We start from the raw sequence: 25,198 nt of genomic DNA on the forward strand, positions 1-25,198 counted from the left end.
TAAGTGGGAGGGTCTGTGAGTAGGAGGATTGGGAGGGGAAGTAGGGAAGTGGCAGTTTGTTTTTAAAAAGAATGAGTTGAAGAAGGGTCATATTGGACACAAAACATTAACTCTGTTTCTCTCTTCATAGATGCTGTCAGCCCTGCTGAGTTTTTCCAGCACTTCCTGTATTTGTTTCAGATCTCCAGCATCCATAGTATTCTGCTTTTATCTTAGTGTTTAATTCACTGCCATTTCTCTTCCAGAAATACCTACCTTGAAGAAGTTCAGCCCTTCTCTCCGATAGGATTTCTGTTTGTCTCTTTCACCCTGTTCACCTATATTGCTTTCTATTTCCCTCCTGGTGTTTGATAAGGTCTTTACCAAAACTTGCTTTCACAGCCATATCTCCTTCCTTAGTGACTGTCTCTGGCTCCCACTTACCCCTATGGGTTCCAACTCTGTGGTTCCATCCTTCATGTTTCGATCGCCCAAGATTACAGGTATCTCCAAGATATACATGTTCCTTGGACTGCTGTCCTTGCCACAGCCTGAGATCCACACTCAGTGCCATGCACAGCCACGTGTACATACTTGACCTCTCTCTTCAGCAGCACCAACTCACCCTTTCTTGAAGCTGTCCTGGTCCCCAGTTTTATTTCATTCTTCGCCTCACTTGACTGCTTTCTCTTCCTTTCAGGTGTTAAGGAACACAAGCTCCAACAGCTTATGGGTTCTGACACCCTTTGGATCTTCCTCCCCTTCCCTTCCCTCTAACCCCATCTCTTCTTCTAATCCCACTTCTCACCCGTGCATTCACTACACCCTCTCTAATGCTGAACAATCTGTGCTGAGCAAAGGATTCCATTTTATCCCCTTATGTCCCTACCTTAATGAATTTTGGGCTCAGCAAAACGTTGAACTCTTCTGTCAACCTTCACCTTCGTGCCTCCTTTGGCCTAGAGTCCTTCCACCACTCAACGAATCCTTTCACCTGTCTCCAATACTCTGCCTTCACCTGGACCCCTCCCTGTGGTCTCTTAACCTGCTCTTGATCTTTTCATTGAGAACTATCGGCGTGACATCAGCCATCTTAATTCTTCTGCTCCCCTCATTCACACTGACTCCCTCTGAATTTGCTGCACTCAGTTCTCTCAGATCCAACCCTGACTTTGTTATCAAACCTGCTGACAAGGGTGGTGTTGTTGCCTGGTGTAGGTGCTGATCGCCAACTCTCAGACAGTACTTCCTATCTCCCTCTGGACCATGACCCCACCACTGAACATCAACCCATCGTTTCCAGGACTGTAACTGACCTAATCTCCTCTGGAGATCTTCTCTCCAAAGCCTCCAACCTCATAATACCTCAACTCCAGCACTTCTACAAAAAAAGACAGTTCCGAAGAAGTCAAATTGGATTTGAAACATTAACTTTGTTTCTTTCTCCACAGATGATGCCAGACCTGCTGAGTTTATCCAACACTTTTTGTTTATATTTCAGATCTCCAGCATCCACAGTATTTTGCTCTTATTAAGATTGATAGGGTGAATGCTGAGAGATTGTTTCTGCTGGTCAAGGAATCTAAAACACGGTGACACAGTCTCAGATAAGGAGCCGATCATTTTGGACTGAGATGAGGAGAAATTACTTCATTCAAAGAGTGTGAATCCTTGGAATTCTTTATTCCAGATGGTTATAGGTGCTCCATCATTGAATACATTTAAGGCTGGAATAGACAGATTTTTGGTCTTTCAAGTAATCAAGGAATATGGGGAGCAGGCAATAAAGTAGAGTAAAAACCAATGATCAGCCATGAACGCGTTGAATGGCAGAGCAGGCCCAATGAGCCGTGTAGTCTACTCCTGTTCCTATTTATTGTGTACTTGTGTCTCCATAGTTAAATGATGATAAGGTCACATAGATCCATGTGGGTCCTCTTGAAGTACATCTGCTTCTTAACATTGATGTCACAATGTTAAATATATTTCATATCAGTTATGAGTTTTTTAAATTACCTTTCTGCCTTCAAATAGCTTCTGTTATGTTTTACAAAATTTAGAGAAAGGCATTAAATGTTAGTTATATAAAAAAAAAGCCTATTGGAACAAGTTTCCTTTAAGCTAGATTTTTCATTGCTCAGTTGGAAAGTGTGCTCTCCAATGTGAAAGGTCTTTAATTCTAGTTATTGTGCTATAGAGGGGAAAGTAGCTAAACTTTTTTCACCCGCTACTAACTGCTGTTCGGTCAATTGTGGGAAAGTACGCTTGTGAGGAAGTTAGGTGAGGATTGTATTGGGCCCAGCTGTGATGTCTCTCACAGTTCAATTGCCTTGTCAATGTCTCGTTTTTATCATGAAGAATAACCCATCCCTATCCAGTTCCTTGGGCAACTGGTCCTAGTGGAACCAGGAAATCATATCCCAACTTGAGTAAGTGCCTTCAGGAGAGAGTGGTTAAATTGGGATAAAAAACACATTTCAAAAAGCAAGATTTAATTTATAAATGACTATATTTGCTCCCATTGCCTGTTCTCCAGACTTTCCTGCATGACAAACCGTTTCCCAGCTGTGTGACTAAACTGCAGCCTTTTCTTAAGGTGCTGCTAGAACCCCTCTGGAACAAGATAAAGTCCAAAGTGATTTCCCAACAATTCAATATTTCTTCTTCCTGTTTCTCAGTGGTAAAATATCCAGCCTTTGCAACTCAGCATTTGCCCACTAATGCACAACTGAGATCGGGACCTCTGCAGATGAAATAACAAGCACAATACCAGTAGCTTGGCCCTACCTTTAACTTAAAGCATAGATTAGAAGCAAAAATATTAAAAGTTAAGTTGAAAACTGCATATTTTTTGTGCTTTATATTCAGTTGAAAGTTTCAAATATATCACTGAAGTGAAAAAGGCAGATGCTTTCTTAAGGAAACGGATCAAAGAAGGAGATTTGCAAGCAACTTTCTTATTGGGACAACTCTACTTTGAAGAGGTGAGGTAATTGTTCATGAATATAGCAAAACAAGAAGCTATGAGATTATGAGTGATTTACTGAGGCAAAACCATTAAAATTATCTTTTTCTTATTTACATTACCAAAACTGATATTTTGCATCATACGATCCAACATCAATTTTTGTCAATAGTTCAGTGGAGCGAATAACTATTATGGGTATTTATTGCTGGCTACCTTTCCTTTTCTGCAAAGAAAAAAAATAAGCTGAGCCTGCCTAATTTCTACTTTGATTTGAATATGATTTGTAGGCGTGTTATCAGATATTTTCTGGTATTCTCTGGCATCATCTCTACCCAAACTTTATAATAGGTAAGTACACATTTGTTTGTAAATTAGAGTTACACTAGGGGATGTTTTATTCTTTGTGCCTTGATATGCACCTTCATTATTTCTCTGATATTCTTTTCAAGCTGGTTCCCTCAGCCAGTCAGACTATACGAGAAAACAGGAAGTCTGCAGCGTCAGAAGCTTCAGCTCAGAGTTTTTGAGCTGGATGCTGAGCTGCAGACACTGCAACATATCGGGGAAGGGGAATGTTACCTGGATGCTTTGTACCAGGAGGCAGTCACACCCCTTAGGATGGGGTCTCCTGATTTGGAAGATGGTCATGGACTGGAGAGTGTGATTGCAGCTTAGGCAGGTAAGGTTAACCCAGAGGGCAGGAGTGTCAGCCTCTTCAATTGTCCAACGGGTTTAAGGTTCTTTCAGCTTGTTTGGATAAGAGTGGGGGCTGCATGGTGGATGAGCTGACTGACCATAGCATTGTGATACAGGAAGCCATTCAAGTGGGGGGAGCAAAAAGAAACATGGGACAGTGTAGTGAGGGGGATTGACACTGTTATCTGCAGCAAAGAGCGAGAGTCCAGATGGCGCTGTTGCCTGTCCGCTGCCAGGGTTCAGGACATCTGCTGGGGGCTGGAGAGGAATTTACAGTGGTAGGCGGAGGATCCAGTTGGTGTGGTCCATATTAATGACATAGGCAGGACGAGGAAGTAGGCTCTGCATTGTCAGTATGAAGATATAGGCACTAAATTAAGAAGCAGAACCTCAAAAGTAATAAACTTTGGATTATTACTTGAGCCACATGCCAATTGGCATAGGGCAAATAAAGAAAGAGAAATGAATGTGTGGCTCAAAGACTGGTGTAGGAGAAGGGGACTCTGGTTCATGGCGCAATGGCACAGTTCTGGGGAGAGTGAGGGATGGACTGTTGGGACAGTCCACACCTGAACCGTCCTGGGACTGGCCTTCTAGGGAGCCGCATAACTAGGGAAGTAGAGAGAGTTTTAAACTAAATAGTGGCGGCAAGGTTTCAAATTTAGAAAGATGTAGTAAGCCAAAGAGTAGAGACAAGACAAGAGAGAAAGATTCAAATATGGGAAATGGTAAACAGAGCATGATAGGAAGGGGCAGGGAGTACAAATCTAAAAGGAAATCTGCAGATAAGGCTAGACATTACCAAAATAATAAAAGGACAAAACTAAAGGCCCTACATGAAATGCACATAGCATTCGAAATAAAACAGATGAACTCAGTGTAAACAGAAATATATAAGTACAATCTGATTGCAATTACAGAGATGTGGCTATAGGGTGACATAGATTGGGATCTATTGAAGGGTATGTGACATTTAAGAAGGACAGGAAGCTAGGAAAAGGCAAGTTGTTTATTAATGATGGTATTAGCATATTAGAGAGGGATCACCTTAAGTTCAGGATGTAGAAGTGGTTTGGGTTGAGATGAGAAATGATAAAGGCAAGAGGTCACTTGTGGGAGTGGTGTACAGGCCACCTAATTGTAACTACATGGTACAACAGAGTATAAAGGAAGAGATAATGAGAGCTTGTCAGAAAGGTACTGTGATAATCATGGGGATTTTAATCTATACATAGACTAGAAAAATCAGATGGGCAAGATGGCCTAGATGAGGAGTTCATAGCATGTTTTCAGGATGGTTTCTTAGAACTGCACATTCTGGAATCAACCAGAGAGCAGGCAATACCAGACCTGGGGCGGGATTTTCTACAACCACCCGCCACCGGGATCTTCCAGTTCTGCTGCAAGTCAGTGGACTTCTGGCTAGGGCGTCGCCTCACCTGTGGTGGGTCCCACCCGCAACAGGGCCAGGGAGTCCAGAAATCTACCTATTTCCTTTTTAAATGTATTCAGTGACTTGCCCCCATAGCCTCTGTGGTAGAGAATTCCATAGGTTCACCTCTGAGTGAAGAAGTTTCTCCTCATCTCTGACCTAAATGGCCTACCCCGTATCTTGAGACTGTGATCCCTGTTCTAGACCCTGAGCCAGAGGAAATATCCCTGCATCCAGTCTGTCCACCCATCAGAATTTTGCATGTTTCAGTGAATACAGACCTAGTCGACCCAATCTCTCCTCACATGACAATCCTGCCATCCCAAGATTTGGTATTGTGCAACAAGATAGGATTAATTGATAACCTCATGGTGAAGGCACTCCTAGGTAGCAACATTCATAATATGATTGAATTTTACATGCAGTTTGAGAGAGAGAAGTGTGGGTCCAAAACTAGTATTTTAAACTTAAATAAGGGCAATTATGAGGGCATGAAAGCAGAGGTAGCTAGAGGGAACTGGCAAATGAGTTTAAGGGATAAGTCAACAGAGATGCAGTGGCAGATATTTAAAGGGATATTTCAGAATACACAGAAGATTGGATATGAAAGATTGGATAGGCTGGTGTTGTTTTCCTTGGAGCAGCGAAGGTTGAGAGGGAACCTGATAGAGATATATAAGATTATGAGGAGGATAGATAGGGTGGATAGGAAGGAAATTTTTCCATTAGTAGAGGAGTCAATAACCAGGGGGCATAGATTTAAGATCAGAGATAGAAGGCTAAGAGGGGAGTTGAGGAGAATTTTTTTCACCCAGAGGGTGGTGGGAGCCTAGAACTCGCTGATAGAAAGGGTGGTTGAGTCAGAAACTCTCGGAATGTTTAAGAAGTATATAGATATTCACTTGTGTTGCCCTAGCCTCCAGGGCTATGGGCCAAGCGCTGGAAAATGGGATTAGTGTAGTCAGATCTTTGTTGACTGGTGCGGACACAATGGGCCAAATGGCCTCCTTCTGTGCTGTAAACATCTATGAGTCTATGAATAGATACAATCCAATGAGAAAGGAAAATTGCAAGGACCCACCATCTGTGGTTAACTAAAAAAGTTAAAGACAATATCAAACTTGAAGAAAAAGCATATAATTTGTGCAAAGAGGGGTGGCAGGTCAGAAGATTGAACAGAATATAAAGAACAGCAAAGAATGACATAAAGATTAACAAGGAAGGAAAAATTAGAGTACAAGAGAAAGCTAGCTAGAAATTTAAAGATATGGTAAGAGTTTCTATAGATATTTAAATAAGAAAAGATTTAACAAAGTGAGCGTTGGTCATATAGAAAGTGAGTCTGGGGAATTAATAATGGAAAATAAGGAGGTGGTATGTGAATTGAACAGGTATTTTGCATTGGTCTTTGCTAGTCACAAGTAACATCCCAGAAATAGCTTAAAATCAGGAGATGGGAGGGAGGGAGGAACTCATAAAAATTACAATCACCAGGGAAGTGGTTTTGAATAAATTGTTGGGGCCGCGGGCTGACATTTCCCCGGGTCCTGATGGACTTCACCATAGGGTCTTGAAAGAAGTGGCTAATGAGATAGCTGATGCTTTAGTTTTAATTTTCCAAAATTCCCTGGATTTGGGGAAGGTTCCGTTAGATTTGAAAATAGCAAATGTAACTCCTTTATTCAAAAAGGGAGGGGGCAGAAAGCAGGAAACTACATTCTTAACTACAGCTCAACATCTGTCATAAGGAAATGTTAAAAGCTATTATTAAAGATATCATGGCAGGGCATTTAGAAAAATTCAAGGCTATCAGGCAGAGTTGCTAACTTTGTCGATGACACAAAAACAATAGGAAAGTAAGTTATGAAGAGGACATAAGAGGCTACAACAGGACACAGATAGGTTAAGTGAGTTGGCAAAAATCTGCTAAATGTAGTATAATGTGGGCAAATGTGAAATTGTCTATTTTTCATTTTATCTAAATGATGAGAGATTGCAGAGCTCTCAGATTCAGAGAGATCTGGGTGTTCTCGTGCATGAATCACAAAAGGCTAGTACGGAGGTATAGAAGGTAATTAGGAAAGCTAATAGAATGTTATTGTTTATTGTGAGGACAATTTAATACAAAAGTAAGGAGGTCATGCTTCAGTTGTACAGAGCACTGTTGAGACCACATCTGGAGTACTGTGTACAGTATTGGTCTCTGTATTTAAGCAAGGATGTAAATGCATCAGAAGCAATTCAGAGAGGATTTACTAGACCAATACCAGGAATGGGTGGGCTGTCTTATGAGGAAAGGTTGGACAGGCTAGGCTTGTATCCGCTGGAGTTTAGAAGAGTAAGAGATGACCTGATTGAAGCCTTTAAGATCCTGAGGGGTCTTGACAGAGTGGATGCTGAGAGGATGTTTCCTCTTGTGGGAGAATCTAGAACTGGGGGGGTTGCCACTGTTTAAAAAAGGGGTTGCTCGTTTAAGACAGAGGCGAGGATATTTTTTTTTTTCTTCAGAGAGTCGTGTGTCTTTGGAACTCTCTCAAAAGACAGTGGAAGCATCTTTGAATATCTTTAAGGCAGGTAGATAGATTCTTGATAAGCAAGGTGTTGAAGGGTTATTGGGGTTAGGTGGGAGGCTACAGTTAGATCAGCCATGATCTTATTGAATGGCGGAACAGGCTTGAGGGGCCGAGTGGCCTACTCCTGCTCCTAATTCGTATGTAGTTCTTATACTTTGCTGCCAGCCACCTGCCAGTGTTATTCTTGGTCAAACATTAGGAGACATTTAGAAACATGGCACATTTTAAGTACAGAAGGAGGCCATTCAGCCTATTCTGCCTTTTTATATACTGGACATTATTTTACCTCAGAAAATCAATTAAATATTAGGCAAAAATAAAACCTGTAGCAGCAACTTTACTGCAGAGTATTATTAGGTAAAAGTATTAACATGCTAGGTGCCAATTTTACAAATAATTTTATAAATTCAATAAAATGTTACTTAACAAGTATGGCACAGCATCTGTACACTTACCAGAAGTTTTCACACCATAACCCTCCCCAAGGAGCAGGAAGGTGGTGGACAGCCCACCCATTCTTAAGCTAATTGAGCCCTTTATGTGGCCAGTAGCTCTTGGAGGTGGGACATCCTGCCAATATCTATGACCTCAGGCAACTAATTGCCTGAAGCACATGATATGGATTTGTGGCCTTCAGGGCCAGCGGAGGCAGGCTCACTCGACTTTCTGGCTGTTGGGTTGAGTCTTGGCCAATGTTTTCAAGAATCAGTACCACATCAGCCAGAAGATAGTAAGACCAACATAAAATCAGTAGTATTCTGCTACATAAAATATTTCCCAATCAAAATAAGGGTCTGGATTTTATAGGGTGTCATGTTCCCTACCCTCCCCCGATTAAAATGTCGGTTGCAAGCAAATCCACAAAAAGCTGGCTGCTCCAGAAGCATTTTACAGTTGGTGGGGAGTTAATTGGCTCAGGGCAAGACTTCTGACCCCATCTGGGTAGGAAGCCCATCTTGGAGAACTGCTGGCCAATCCGATTGGTCAGCAGCTCTGTAGTCCCAGTGTGCCAGATTTGAATGGTGGTCACTGCTGGGACTACAGCCAATCCCTGAAGAAGAGGAGGTTATGGAGGCTGGAGTGAGGGTATCAGCGGGGCAAAGCTGGCAGGCCCCAGCGAGGGGTTGTGTACGGCCAGGTTTGAGAAGCCGGGAGGGTTAAAGGGACTGGTATGACCTTGGGGAGTGGGGGTGCTGCCTCTGATGGGTACAGGGGGCCTCCTTGACCCATCCTTGCCTGTCACTAGCCTTATCAGTAAAGGCTTCCAGGCTACCCACTTGGCTTGAGCTTCTCCCTATCACCTCCCTTGATAAAATAGCGGCAGGAGAATGAGGTACTTAAATGACCAATAAGGGTAGGCAGGCCAACCGCTGCCTCCAATGCCTTCTGTTAAATGGGAGAAAGAGAAAGGCCGGGGTGGGTGGGAATACGGTGGACAGACTACATGCTGCATTTTATGAGCCACGCCCCCACCCCCTCCCTCATCACCCCACGATCCTCTCCTTCAAACATGCCAGGGGAAATGTCTGTGCCCGTTGGTGCCGGGCGTGCTTGGCAGTGCGAACGGACAATAAGGCGAGAAGGCCAAAAATCAGTTTCACAACGTCGTGAAACCAGTTTGTGATCGTCCGCTCAGCCCGTCGAGGGTCGGTGGCATTTCCTACCATTGGACTTCGGGAACCTTGTTCCCGGTGGTGGCATAATGGTATTGTCACTGGACTGTTAATCCTCGATTTCTCCTTATTTACTTTATAAAAACCCCTTATAATTTTGCACACATCTGTGAAATCTTGCTGGAGTTACTGGACTAGTAATCCAGAGACCCAGGGTAATGCTTTGGGGACCTGGGTTCGAATCCCACCACGGCAGATGGTAGAATTTGAATTCAATAAAAATCTAGAATTAAAAGTCTGATGGTGACCATGAAACCATTGTTGGTTGTTGTAAAAACACATCTAGTTCACTAATGTTCTTTAAGGAAGGAAATCTATCGTCCTTACCTGGTCTGATGTGCATGTGACTCCAGACCAGCAGCAACGTGGTTGACTCCTAAATGCCCTCTAAACAAGGGCAATTAGGGATGGGCAATAAATGCTGGCCTAGCCAGTGATGCCCACATCCCAGGAACGAATAAGAAAAAATACATCTGCACATCATTTTAAGGCCAGCCTGCCAGAATCAAACCCCCCCCCCCCCCCCCCCCCCCCCCCCCTCCCCTACCCCCACGCCCACACTGGGTCGTCTGTCCACGTTGGTGTGATTGCATACCAGTGTGTCTCACCACAGCATATATAAGGCTTGCTCTTGGTGGGCTGCTCTTTGAGGGGAACTCAGAGATGAGTACATAGTAACGTTGCGCAGCATTTGCCTGGGTTGCCTATTGGAATGCAAGGTTGGGGCACTTTAGAGGCATAAGGGCAAAGGCTGCCCTGCGGTTGAGGAGACTTGAGGGTGGGGCAAGGGCTACCTTGCTGGTGAAGGTAGTGCACAAGCACGTGTGGGGGGGAGGGGGGTGGGCGAAAGTGGTCACACATTAATAAAGTGACCATTCCTCTGTAGCTGAGACAGTTCAGGCACATTCACGTTGACATGCGTGGAGTTAGGCCTGCCCACTCAAGCAACTAAGAGACATGCAAGTGCCACCAAGTGCTCCAGAGCTTTTCACCCCTTGGGCACAGACTGCAAACTAATGAGCATTTTAGTAGATTGCAGAACGAATGGATGACTGGGCACGTTGTACAATCTCCTTGCTAAAGCTGGCCATGGAGCAGTTACTGGTGGAGGCGCTCACAGCCCTTTGCAATGTCATGACCCCGGTTTGGAGCAGTCGCCCCCATGGTTCAAGCTATCAGTGCAGCTTTGCAGCGTGGGTTAGGAGAATGCCTGCGCCTGAGCTGAGAGCATAGAATGCAGTCCAATGGGCAAAGCTGCCGCCAATCGATCAGGTGCAGTGGGGCGGAAGTGGTTGGGGTTTTAGGCAGCCATGCAACGCAAACTCTGGCCATCCAAGTGATGACGAGCAATCTCTGGGATATGTTAAGGGGCCCTCAGACTTAACCAAGAGAGGTTCTTAGTGTACCCAAGCTAACCTACACATCTCTCACTTTCATCCTGCAGAAGTGTATCAGGAACATGGAGCCTGGTGAACTAGCTGTAAGCTTTGTGGTGTACAGAGAGTGCAGACGATGGAGAAGAGAGCAGAGGAGGCGCCTGGCTGCGTAGAGGGAGGAGCAGTACCCTCAGGAGGAAGGGGCAGCTGGGGTTCCTGCACACACTGCTGCAGGGCCACAGTGAGCCGTCACTGGTCAGTGCCTAAGTAGACCTAGGGTCTGTAGACGCCGCCTTTCATTTCTGCAAATGACTGAGAACCAGTGTCGCCAAACACTGCACATGTCTAGGGAACTGATCAGTCACATCTGCCAGCTACTGCAAACTTTGGCACCATGGGACATGGAGGGCATCCACTGCCAGTGGCTGTGAAAGTGACCGTGACAATCAATTTTTACGCCAGTGACTCCTTTCAGGGTTCCACATGTGACCTCTGTAGGACATCACAAGTCTCCACCCCCAAATGCATCCATGCAGTCATGGGTGCCATCTTCACAAGGGCACACAACTTTGTGCATTTCGGCTGGGACCAGGACAGCCAGGATGCAAGAGTATTTGGATTTGCCCAGATCTTGGGTTTCCCACAGGTGCAGAGTGCGATCGACTGCACTCACGTGGCACTCAGATCTCCGTTGCAACAAGGGGTCTACTATATCAACCTCAAGGGTTTCCATTCGCTGAATGTGCAACTGGTGTGCGACCACCACAAACGCATCCTGCAGGTCTGCGCATTGTTTCCAGGGAGCAACTCCCACATTCTCAGTCAGTCACAGATCCCTAATGTCTTCCAGAGTCCACAGAGGCTGCAGAGTTGGCTCTTAGAGGACGAGGGCTACCCGCAGAGAACGTGGCTGATGACACCCATGCGGCAGCCTCAGACTGCAGCAAAGTGAAGGTTAACGAGGCTCATGGTACAACTTGCAACTTGGTGGAGCAAACCATCGGGATCCTGAAAATGAGGTTCTGGTGCCTGGACTGGCCTGGTGGGGCCAGCATTATAGTCCACAAAGGGTATCACCCATCATCATCGCCTACTGTGCCCTTAAAACCTGCCGCTGCAATGGAGCGAGGAGATGCGGGAGCTGGAGGTCTCCTCCAATGAGGAAGACGTTGAGGGTGAGGAGTTCCTCGAAGTCATTGATGATGGCGATGAGGCCCTCTTGCTGGCCATATGAGGCAGGCGCATTCAAGAGGCCCTCATAGCTGCTAGATTTGTGGAGGATGATGTGACATACAGTGAGGAGACACCATAGATCCTCACATTGCATCTGTGAACATTTGACTCCAGTCTGGCTTATGGCAGTGTACATAACGCTCTGTAATAATGCTCCTGTCATGGATATGTAGTGGAGACCCTAATAGTTACTCGATTGCAGGAGGATGATGACGACATGCAGTGAAGACACTCCATAGATCTTCACATTGCCTCTGAGAATGTCTGATTCCTGTCTGGCCAAAGGCAGCTCGCTTGCACTCTGTGATCAAGGACATATTATAGAGACCCAGTCATGAAACTTTAAAAGCATCTGATCCTTTGCCTGCCTTCAGCACCTGAGCCCTTCATGAGCACAGCATCATTGGCCACAGGTGCTGAAGAGATGGGGACAAGCCGCACCTTAAAGGTGCTGGGAGCACACAGAGAGAATGACAGAGCTCTGTGACACCTGCTCACGACATTCTGGCAGCAATGACAAGCACCACCAAGGAACAGGCATCACTAATATGTCCAAGATGTGTCAGGCCGGACCGTCACTTTGTTCTGAAGGCTGCACAAAGCAGAGGGTAGCGACCCTGGACTGAGACACCTGCCTTTATCTTGTGCAGAAAGGTTTAACATCTGAGTGACATTATCACTGCTTATCAGATCATGGAGCCATAGGCAGGGAGACATTCTTGGGAGTTTATTGACAATAGTGAACATTATGTGCAAGTGATTAACACCTGTGCCCAGGCTATGTGACTATTTTCCTTTCCTAACCCTGCCACTATGTCTTGGTGCTCCCGGGACATCCACAGGGGAGGTGGATGCAGCCTGCTGACTGCTATACCCTGTCTGTGATTACCTTGGTGGGCGTCCTCTGGAGGGCCGAGACCTGGAATGCGCCCGGCCTGCTTTCGGGTTCTGCTGTGTGGCAGTGGCCTGTGGAGATGAAGCTGCCAAAGACACAGGAAGAGAGGAGTCAGATGGGCTGGACACTCCTGGAGTCACCTGCATGGATGCCCCTGGGGAGTACACCTGCTAATCCTCCTCCCTATGGGTGCCTAAGGGCCCCTGGCTGAATCTTTGAGGAGAAGGGGGTAGCTGGAGTGAGAACGGGCTGCCCTGCACACCACTCATGTACACACTGTTGGAGGCCAACTGTGGTGTCAGCGATTGAGCTCAGCCTGTGCAGCAGCGTAGGAGCAACGTCCTGGACCAAGGGCTCCGTGGTAGCCGCCATCCTACCAGTGTTGACCTTCGTGTGTTGATATGATGGCACAATCATCTCACCCTGATGGTGGACAGACTCCTCCATTATGCCTTACAATCTGAGGAAGGCAGCGAACATACCTTCCTGACATTTCTGAGGTTTTTTTCTTTTTATTCATTCACAGGATGTGGGCTTCGCTGGCTGGGCCTGAATTTATTGCCCATCCCTAATTGCCCTTGAGAAGGGGTTGGTGAGCTGCCTTCCTGAACCACTGCAGTTCATGTGGTGTAGGTACACCCACAGTGCTGCTAGGAAGGGAGTTCTAGGATTTTGACCCAGCGACAGTGAAGGATCAGGGTGGTGAGTGATTTGGAGGGGAATTTCCAGGTGGTGGTGTTCCCATCTATGTGCTGCCCTTGTCCTAGATGGCCGTGGTCGAGGGTTTGGAAGTTGCTGTCAAAGGAGCCTTGGTGAATTCCTGTAGTGCATCTTGTAGATGATACACACCGCTGCCACTGTGAGTTGGTGGTGGATGGAGTGAACGTTTGGGGATGTGGTGCCAATCAAGCGGGCTGCTTTGTCCTGGATTGTGTAGAGCTTCTTGAGTATAGTGGGAGCTGCACTCATCAGGTTAGTAGGGTATTCCATCTCGCTCCTTACGTGTGCCTTTTAGATGATGGACAGACTTTGGTGAGTGAGGAGGTGAGTTACTCATCACACAATTCCTAGCTTCTGACCTGCTCTTGTAGCTACAGTATTAATATGACTACTCCAGTTCAGTTTCTGGTCAATGGTAAGCTCCCAGGATGTTGATAGTGGGGGATTCAGTGATGGTAATACCATTGAATATCAAGGACGATAGTTAAATTCTCTCTTTGTTGGAGATGGTCATTGGCTGTCACCTGTGTGGTGCAAATGTTACTTGCCATTTGTCAGCCCAAGCCTGGATATTGTCCAGGTCTTGCTACCTTTGGATATGGACTGCTTCAGTATCTAAGCGAATGGTGCTGAACATTGTGCACCCATTTGGTTCTGTCTTTGCTGGCTTGGCCAGCATTTATTGCCCACCCCTAGTTTCCCTTGAGAAGGTGGTGGTGAGCTGCCTTCTTAAACTGCTGCAGCCCACGTGGTGTTTGTATACTTACAGTGCTGTTAGGAAGGGAGTTCCAGGAATTTGACCCAGCAACACTGCAGTAACAATGATATATTTCCAAGTCAAGATGGCGAGTGACTTGGAGGGGAACTCCAGTCTCTCTGCTGCCCTTGTCCTTCTAAATAGTAATAGTTGTGGGTTTGGAAGGTGCTGTCGAGGGACCCTTGATAAATTCCTGCAGTGCATCTTGTAGATGGTACACACTGCTGCTACTGTGCATTGGTGGTGAAGGAAGTGAATGTTTGTGGAGGTGGTGCCAATTAAGTGGGCTGCTTTGTCCTGGATGATGTAAAGCTTCTTGAGTGTTCTGGGAGCAGCACTCATCCAGGCAAGTGGGGAGTATTCCTTCACACTCCTGACTTGTGCTTTGTAGATAGTGGACAGGCTTTTGGGAGTCAGGAGGTGAGTTACTTGCTGCAGGATTCCTAGCCTCTGACCTGCACTTGTAGCCACAGTATTCATGTGGCTGGTCCTGTTCAGTTTCTGGTCAATGGTAACCCCTATGATGTTGCTAGTGGGGGATTCAGTGATGGTAATGCCATTGAACATCAAGGGGGGATGGTTGGATTCTCTCTTGTTGTAGATGGTCATTGCCTGACACTTGTGTGGCGCGAATGTTACTTGCCACTTGTCAGCCCATGCCTGGACATTGTCCAGGTCTTGCTGCATTTGGGCTGTATCTGAGGAGCTGCGATTGGTGCTGAACAATGTGCAATCATCAGCGAACATCCCCACTTCTGACCTTATGTTGGAAGGAAGGCCATTGATGAAGCAGCTGAAGATGGTTGGGCTGAGCACACAACCACATCTGGAACTCCTGCAGTGATGTCCTAGAGCTGATATGATTGACCTCTAACAACCACAACTATCTTCCTTTGTGCTAGGGATGACTCCAACCAGCAGAGTGTTTTGCCCCCTGATTCCCATTGACTCCAGTTTTCCAAGAGCTCCTTGATGCCACACTCGGCCAATTGTGGCCTTGATGTCAAAAGCAGTCACTCTTACCTCACCTCGGGAGTTCAGCTCTTTTGTCCATTTTTGAAACAAGGTTGTACTGAGGCCAGGAGCTGAGTGGCCCTGGCGGAACCCAAACTGGGAGTCAGTGCTTCCTCCAAGTCATGTTCAACATGGAGGAGTACTGATTCATCAGCTCAGAGAGGGCGTTACGTGGTAATCAGCAGGAGGTTTCCTTGCCCATGTTTGACCTAATGCTGTGAGACTTCATGGGGTCCGGAGACTATGTTGAGGACTCCCAGGACAACTTCCTTCCGACTGTATACCGCTCTGCCGCCACCTCTGTTGGGTCTCTCCTGCCGGTGGCACAGGACGTATCCAGGGATGGTGAAGGTGGTGTCTAGGACATTACCTGTAAGATATGATTCCATGAGGATCACTGTGTCAGGCTGTTGCTTGACAGTTCTGTGTGACAGCTCTGCCAATTTTGGCACTAGCCTCCAGATGTGGGTGGTGAGTGGTCCTATGGATAGGATGAGGACAGTGAACTTGTGTGTGAGAAAGTGAATGGTGATGTCCCTTGAACTGGCAGTCAGTGAGGGCCCTGTGGATGTGTGATGGGTTTGTGAGTGTGTGAGTTGAGAGTGATGAGAAGAGTGACTTACCTTGGCAGAACGGAGGAGATCATTCATCCTCTTGCGGCACTGGATGGCTGTCCTCTTTCGCAGTGATGCTGGCGCTGAACACTGCTGCCAGCGCCTCCAAAACTGAATTAATGATTTTGCTGCCTACACTGCAGCCAAAGTGGGGGCAGAGGACATCACAGCAGGCCTCCAAAGGCGCTCAGGGGACAAATCATTGAACCTGGGGGCTGCAGTCTTCTTGCCTTTCAGAACCATGTCTTCCATGCAACAGTTGTGGACTGGAAGCACTGAGAGGTGTGCATCTGGCTGCAGTTTAAATATGGTGCCCGGCGTGATGAAGCGGCAAAGTGACGGCATGACAGATGAATGAGAGCTCGCCCGCCATGGAAACAGCATGTTTCCCAGGAATGTATAATTAATGCAACAGCTTTGGGATGATACAGTGTGAAAAGCTGCCATTGTGGCCAGCGGGTAAAACATCGTTTTACCTGTCCGTACCACAGTTAGTGCAAACCTGTGACAATTCCCCCCGCCAGCAGGCGAGCACAAAATCCAGCCCTAGATTCCAGCTTGTCTGATAGCATCAGCTGCTACTATTACATTACTGCCCCTTAGTGGACTCAGAGCTCCATAAATACAGCTCACTTAGGAATCTCAGCTGTCTATGCACCTTAATTACTTAAACTTGATTTGTCTATTTGACAGAAACCCAGTGCTTATGGGAGTATTCCTAAGAAGAAACTAAAACACAAATTTGGTACTTATCTGAAATGCTGAATGATATTAGGTTGAATGTTATATATTCTTTGCTATGTTCCTTGTGATATAACAACTATCATAGAAATTTCCTGGGCTGATAGTCTTTATGTGTCTGCAGACAGATTTTAAAAGTAAGGCCCAAACCTAGAGTCAACTTCCCACAGATGTCTGTGAAGGCTAGTAGCAGTAAGCAAACTGAATGTTTACATGAACAAAATTGAAGATTGTCCTAATGGCTCATTTTTGTGTGCCTTAAGGGATGCTATGAAACAGCTTTTGAAGAGTTTAACAAAATTAAAGGCACAGACTTCCAAGCTCTCTATCAGCTTGGCGTGATGTATTACGATGGCTTAGGCATTAAGGAGAATCCTGTGAGTAAATAAACCACTATTGCTTTCTAATGTGTTTTTAATACCATATCTTTGTGGACCAGTGCTATTACAAACAGAATAGAGTAAATCAAAATACAAACAATTCTTCACAAAGACTGTTGTGTATTGGGAACGCTGACCACTACAGTCACATCTGTGATCCACTCTCCCATCAAGTGAACTTCTGTGATTTGCACAATTTACCAGCATGAATATGCACAACTATTTCAAATTTTAAACTTAATTTGGTGCCCAAAGTCTCAAGTATTTCTTAAATGTGGTAAGGAAGGAAAGAGAGAGTAACTAGTGCATTACCTTTCTTGCCCATTGAGGTTGTTGAACTTTTGCAGCAGTGGCCTGCAGTCTTAGGGATGGGAGGAGTGTAGGCACTCAGAGTGATATTTCTAGCAGGTTTTCTGCCATAGTCTGCGCCTCTAGACACCACTTACTCCAAGGAGAAGTTGCAGGTCAAAATCTATAAAATTATGGCATCTTCTGCACCTGAGAGCCATGTCCTCCTGCCTTGCTTGGCTCTGTGTGCCAGTACTCTTGTCATAATCATTCTTGAAAAAATGAGATTGATGAGATCTGCAGTGAAAGTAGAAAGTCAAATAAGTGATCCAAGCATTGCTCCTTTCTTACCTGCCTATCTCTCAGTCATCACCAGGCAGAGGGACAGGCAGAATGTGCGTGTAACGAAAGCCATGTGTGGCACTGACTGCTGTACTGACTGCCATCTTATCATTTCAAAGCTAAACATCAAGATCTAACCCCCTAAACGCCTCAGAGCATGAAGGTCTAGAAGCATCTCAGTGCCTCAAGGTTCAATCAGGCCACCATGGAGGACTTCCTCTCAGGGAAACTCAAAAGGTGCCTGTGTACAGCAAAAATGGACACTCACTGTGGATTGAAGATGACTGGGTGACATTCAGGGTCACTCCACTGTACTCCACTGCTCTAAAGGCCCTTGGCGCTACCTCTCGTAAGCACCAAGATTGGTTCGATGAAAATGAGGTAATCCAGTAACTACTGGAGGAGAAACATTGCTTCTTACAGGATTTACCTCAATGATAAGTCATCGCCATTGAAGCACGATGGCTACCAAAACATCCACAGGACTGTCCAATGTAAGCTCAGAGAGAGGCTTGGCTGAACAAGAAATCAGATGAATTTCAGTCCTGTTGTTGCAAATATCTGATTCCGTAATCTATGTGTTTTAGAGGGTTTTTTTAAAATTAGTCTTAGGAATATAAATTTTGGGTTGAAGATTTAAGTGTAAAATATAAGATAAATGAAAATCTTGACTAAGAACCTAATAAACTACCCTACAGTAAATGCAAATCAAACAAGCTTAGGTTAGCTTTTAACTATAATTAACCAATGTTAATGTTACAAGGTCAGAGGTAGAATTGTAAAACTTAAACAATAGATGACCCAACTTTGAGCTTTTTAATGGAACCAGGCAGTCTACCCTTACTTCAATAAATGATTTTAATAATTTATGTAGTTCCCAGATGAAAGAAGCTGAAACAATTTTTGATAAGACTAAAACTCCATTAGGAGATATAAATTATCCACATGAGTCACAGAATCAAAGAGTTATGTTGAAAGTAAAAATAATTAATTTACATTTCTGTTTGTAACATCCCAAGTATGTCACATTGTTGTGGAAATCGGCTGTGGGGGTTAGAAGGTTTCTTTGTTTAATTTATCTGGGTGTTTCTCACAGGAGGCAGTTGCATATTTGGTCTTGTGTAGGTTACATCTCACTTAGAGTTCGTGAGGGAAAAAGACTGGAAGATTGACCTTGCTTGTTGCTAGAGGGATAAATCTACCATGACCCTCAGAGTGAAACCAAATTTGGAGAATCCAGTGAAGCCTAATTTTGAGTTGAGAATTCCACAGTTGTAAGGTTTTGAAGAAAAGTTTGAGAATCGCTTAGCCAAAAGCTAATGGGAGGATCTCTGAGAATAGCTGGAACATGAAGAGAGATCGAAGTGAACTCTAGAGGGCTGTGGCATATCTTTGGGCTGGTCCCAGGGAAAGTACATGAACCTTCAAGATTTCATAAGATAAGGGAACTGTTGGGGAGGAAGTAAAAGTAAAACTGAATTCATAGTTATAAACTATAGTGTTAAGTTAATATTACTTGTTTTCTTTAGGTTTGTTTATATTTACAATAAAGTTTATTTTTGTTTAAAAACTTGAAATCTTGTGGTGTAGTTCTTTCAGTTAATTATCAGGTGTCTGGATTTCTCTTTAAACGTTAATGGTCTGTAACAAGATTGTAACAATATGCATACCACAAAGAGATTCTACGATGCTCTGAAATCTGTCTACAGGCTCCTGTCTACTGGTTCATCACCAATCCTTGGTGCTGACGGGTCAACACTGCTCACAGAAAAAGCCTCAATTCTGGAGAGATGGGCAGAGTACTTTAACCACATCCTCAATCAGCCTTCATCTATCAATAAAAAAACAAACAATAGGCTGCCACAGGTTGCCATCAACTGCCCTGTCACTAACCCTCCCACACTGTTAGAAACAACGAACACAATCAATCTCCTGTCTAGCCACAGAGCTGCAGTGGCTGATGCTATCCCAGCTGAACCTACAAGGCTGGAGGCCAATACCTGGTCAAGAAGCTCACTGAACTCTTTCTGTCTACATGGGAGAAGGAACCATACCGTAAGAATACAAAAATGCCTCCATTGTCCATCTATACAAGCGGAAAGGAACTTGCGACAATCATTGAAAAATCTTACTCCTCTTCTTCACCTCAAAATCTTTGCCAGAATCCTTCTGAACCACTTAGTGCAACAACTCGACCAGGATCTGCTGTCAGTCAGTTTGGTTTCCGAAAAGGTCAAGGAACCCCAGATATGGTGTTTGCAGTTAGACAGCTCCAGTAGAAATGCCAACAACAGAACATTGACATCTACATCACATTTGTTGACCTAATCAAGGCCTTTGACCAATCAGCTGTGAGGGCCTTTGGAAGGTAATGGAGTAGTTTGGCTGCCCTGAGAAATTCGTCACGATCATTCGACAGTTTCATGATGACATTCTTGCACGTGGCCTGGATGATGATGAGTCTTCTAACCCATTCCCAGTCATTAATGGAATTAAACGAGATGGCATGCTAACATCAACTCAGCATGTTTTTCTTGGCCATAGTCTCCAATGCCTTCCATGATGACGATTCTGTCATCGAAATCAGATATTGCATGGACAGGAAGCTGCTCAATCTGAGAGACACTCCAGACAAAAAGATCAAAGTCTCCAAAGTCATAATTCGTGATTTCCTTTTTCCCAGTGACTGCGCACTAGCTGTCAGTTCAAAGCTGGACATGCAACGTTGCATGAACTTGTTCACCAATGCATACGCCAACTTCGGTCTTATCAGCACAAAGAAAACTGAAGTAATCTACCAGCCTTGCTTCAGGAATGCCCTATCTCAAGTTCAAGGTTTTAGTCCATGACCAGAACCTGTCAGCAGCTGATAAGTTCACTTATCTCGACAGCACACTCTCTCGAGCTGTCTATATTGATGGCAAGACAAATTCAAGAAGTGCTAAAGCAACTGTAGCCTTTGGGAGACTTCAAACATCAACCTGGGAATGAAGAGGAGTAAATCTGCCTAGCAAACTGAAAGTCTACAGAGCAATAGTCCTGCCCATTCTACTCTACGCATATGAGACCAGCATTATGCCAAGAAGCTCAACCACTTTCACTTGAGCTGCCTCCGGAAGTTTCTGAAGGTCAGAGAGCAGGAAAAAATACCAGACACTGAGGTGTTCATCCAAACCGGCATACCAAGCACCCATGCCACATATTGACACATTTACAACTGAGTTGGGCTGGTCATGTAGCCAGAATGCCTGGCACTCACTTACCAAAGCAAATCTTCTATGGAAAGTTTGAGTCTGCTCTCATGGTGGTCAAAGGAAGCACTACAAGCACACTCGGAAGGCTTCACTTAGGAATTTTGATATCGACTCCAAAGCCTCGGAGAAGCTCCTCCAAGATCACTGCACCTGACGCAACCGAATACAGAATGGTGTGACCTCCTTTGAAAGCAAGCACATATCAGAAGCAGAAAGAAAACTCAAGGAGAGGAAATCCTGAGCCATAAATTCATTGAAAATTTATCATCTGTGGTATTCTATCCTGTTTACCTCAAAGGGAGGAAAATAAAATAGGCAAAACATTTACCCCAGATATCTTTCACACACTAAAGCCAAAGCAAAGTACAGGGGTACTGGAAATGTATAATAAAAACAAAATGCTGGAAACTGCCAAGAGATCAAACATAGAAACATAGAAAATTGGAGCAGGAGTAGATCATTTGGCCCTTTGAGCCTGTTCCGCCATTCAATATGATCATGGCTGATCCTCTATCTCAATGCCATACTCCCGCGCTCTCCCCATACCCCCTGACGTCTTTAGAGTCCAGAGTCCAGAAATCTATCTATTTCCTTCTTAAATATTTTCAGTGACTTGGCCACCACACCCTTTTGTGGTAGAGAATTCCATAGCTTCACCACCCTCTGAGTGAAGACGTTTCTCCTCATCTCAGTTCTAAATGGCCTACCCTGTATCTTGAGACTGTGACCCCTGTTCCAGATCCCCCAGCTAGAGGAAATATCATCCCTGCACTCAGCCTGTCCATCCCTGTCAGAATTTTATATGTTTCAATGAGATCTCCTCTCATTCTAAACTCCAGTGAATACAGGCCTAATCTCTCCTTTTACAACAATCCTGCCATCCCAGGAATCAGTCTGGTAAACCTTACCTTGCACCCCCTCTATGGCAAATATATCCACTTTTAGGTAAGGAGACTGTAAGGGGTTCTTCGAGCTAGTTTACCCTTACTGTTGCAAAAGCAAAAAACTGCGGATGCTGGAAATCCAAAACAAAAACAGAAACAGAAATACCTGGAAAAACTCAGCAGGTCTGGCAGCATTGGCGGAGGAGAGCACAGTTGACGTTTCAAGTCCTCATGACCTGAATGTTCTCATGTTCTGTTGAAGGGTCATGAGGACTCGAAACGTCAACTGTGCTCTCCTCCGCCAATGCTGCCAGACCTGCTGAGTTTTTCCAGGTATTTCTGTTTCTGCTTTTGTTACCCTTACTGTTAGTTTTTGACTTTAGGATTTTATAAAGAGTCAAACTCACATGGATAAGGGTCAACAGCAAGCTTGTTTATTAACAAAATAACCCCAATGCCCTAATACAAGAGCTGTAAACTAGTGTAATGACACTGCGCAACATTCAAATCACAACTTATTAATAAAAGCCACCACTGAGAAGAAAAACCCACAGGCAAAACCCCACGTTTCTGCCCCAAGGCTTACTTGGTCCAACTCAAAATCCCTCAGGATTTAGTTGCTACCCTTAAAACTATCCTTAAACCTCAGCCCCAATATCTCTCGGTTCTGGCTGATACTTACAACTCTTCACACAGTTGGTTGCTCTGGTGTGAGCTGTAGGATGGTGAATCAGGTTGACCGTTCCTGATCCTCCTTGGTGATTGCAGTGCCAGACCCTACAGTCTTGGCCTTTTATTACAAACTTTATCAACAATATCAAAGCATATTTCCTGGAGACACTCTGTTTGAATGGTTGGTGCTTGGCACCCTTTTAAGCTCTTTAGTCCAGTTTCTGCCTTGGTCCAGACAAACCCATTCATCACGATGTTGCTTCCATGACCGAAACAATGTACCCCATCCAGGTGTGCTGTCTCTGGCTCCCAAGTTGATGTGCATGTGATAAAGTCCATTGCTCCTTAGCTGTTGTTGATGTTTGTTTGTATAATGGCTGTTGTCTGGGGCCATCTGCTTTGTGTCTTTGAGATGATAATGCTCCATTGTCTTTGCATAGTATTGACTCGATTTCAGTATTGACATGCTTTGAAAATTAACCCCAGGCAATACAGAATGCCTCTATGTGTTGAGGTTTGGCCTGTTTGTTTTGCAATGTTTATGTCCATGAAGCAAAGTTTTTTTTTTGGATCTTATATTTAATAAAAGTCCAGTTGGAGGGGATTCTAATCCTACAAGACCAAAATTACACAATACTCCAGGTGTGGTCTCACCAAGGCCCTGTACAGCTGCAGTAAGACATCCTTGCTCCTGTACTCAAGACCTCTTGCAATGAAGGCCAACATACCATTTGCCTTCTTAACTGCTTGCTGCACCTGCATGCTTGCTTTCAGTAATTGGTGAACAAGGACACCCAGGTCTCTTTGTACATCAACATTTCCCAATCTATCATCATTTAAATAATGCTCTGCATTCTGTTTTTCCTACTGAAGTGGTTAACTTCACACTTATCCATATTATACTGCACCTGCCATGTATTTTCCCACTCACTCAACCTGTCTAAATTGTCTTGAAGCCTCTTAACTAACACCCTCCTCATCGCTCATATTCCCACCAAGTTTTGTGTCATCAGCAAACTTGAAAGTACTACATTTGGATCCCTCATCCAAATCATTGGTATATATTGTGAATAGCTGGGGCCCAAGCACTGATCCCTGCAGTACCTCACACTAGTCACTGCCTGCCACTCCAAAAAAGACCCATTTATTCCCACTCTCATTTTCCTCTCTGCTAACCAATCCTCAATCCATGCCAATACATTACCCCTAATCCCATGTGCTTTAATTTTACACACTAACCTCTTAAGTGGGACTTTATCAAAAGCTTTCTGAAAATCCAAATACACCACATCCATTGGTTCTCCCTTATCTATTCTGCTAGTTACATCCTCAAAAAACTCCAGTAGGTTTGTCAAAAATGGTTTCCCTTTCATAAAGCCATGTTGACTTTGTCTAATCCCATTTTTTCCCCAAGTGCCCTGATATTGCACCCTTTATAATAGACTCTAGCATTTTCCTTACTACTGTAATTCCCTGTTTTCTCCCACCATCCTTTTTTAAATAGTGGGATTACATTTGCCACCCTCCAATCTGCCGGACTGTTCCAGAATCTACAGAATTTTGGAAGATGGCAACCAAGGCATCTACTATTTCCATGGCCGCCACCTTTAGTACCCGGGGATGTAGATTATCGAGCCCTGGGGATTTATCAGCTTTCAATCCCATTAATTTCTCCAGCACTATTGTTTTAGTAATTCTAATTTCCTTCAATTCCTCCTCCTTACTAGACCCTTGGTTCCCCAGTATTTCTGGGAAGTTATTTGTGTCTTCCTCTGTAAAGACAGAACTAAAGTAGTTGTTTAGTTGCTCTGCCATTCCCTTATTCTCTATTATAAATTCTCCTGTTTTGGACTGTAAGGGACCTACATTTGTCTTCACTATTTTTTTTCTTTTTACATACTTATAGAAGCTATTACAGCCCCCTTTATGTTCCTTGCAAGTTTATTCCCATACTCTATTTTTCCCCTCTTAATCAATCTCTTGATCCTCCTTTGCTGAATTCTAAACTGCTCCCAATCTTCAGGCTTGCTACTTTTTCTAGCAACTTTACATGAATCCTCTTTGGATCTAATACTATCCTTAATTTCTTTTGTTAGCCATGGTTGGGACACTTTTTTCTGTTGTGCTTTTGCACCAGAAAGGGATGTATAACTATTGCAATGCATACATTCGTTCCTTAAATATTAGCCATTGTCTATCCACTGTCATGCCTTCTAATGAAGTTCCCCAATCTATCTTAGCCAACTCACGCCTCAAAACTTCTTAGTTTCCTTTGTTAAGATTTAGGACCCTAGTTTCAGATTGGATTACTTCACTTTCCATCCTAATGAAGAATTCTATCATGTTATGTTCACTGTTCCCTAAAGGACCCCGCAAAACAAAATTATTAATTAAACCCTTCTCATTGCTCAATACCCAACCTAGGATCGCCTATTCCCTAGTCAGTTCCTCAACATACTGGTCTAAAAAAAACCATCTCGTACACACTTCAGGAATTCATTCACCACAGTATTATTGCTAATTTGGGCCCAATCTATATGTAGATTAAAGTCACCCATGATTACTGTAGCACCCTTGTTACATGCACCTCTAATTTCCTGTTTAATGTCATCCCCTACCTTATAACTACTGTTTGGAGGCTTATAGACAACTCCCACTAACGTTTTCCACCACTTGTTGCTTCTTAGCTCCACCCAGACTGATTCTA

At 44.4% G+C, this 25,198-nt stretch overlaps 1 protein-coding gene across 1 annotated transcript in view; it reads left to right on the top strand.

Annotated features, from left to right (window-relative positions):
- Positions 1-427: 427 nt before the first annotated feature.
- The window catches only part of LOC121276807 (LRP2 binding protein), a 54,347-nt gene continuing 29,576 nt past the window's right edge, over positions 428-25,198 (top strand). The window contains exons 1-3 of the mRNA XM_041185351.1: positions 428-482; positions 2,848-2,963; positions 16,935-17,048. Coding sequence (XP_041041285.1) covers positions 428-482; positions 2,848-2,963; positions 16,935-17,048 — 285 coding nt within the window. The remainder of the gene's footprint in view (positions 483-2,847; positions 2,964-16,934; positions 17,049-25,198) is intronic.

This window comes from Carcharodon carcharias, chromosome 4 (genome assembly GCF_017639515.1).
Source record: "Carcharodon carcharias isolate sCarCar2 chromosome 4, sCarCar2.pri, whole genome shotgun sequence".
Lineage (NCBI taxonomy): Eukaryota > Metazoa > Chordata > Chondrichthyes > Lamniformes > Lamnidae > Carcharodon > Carcharodon carcharias.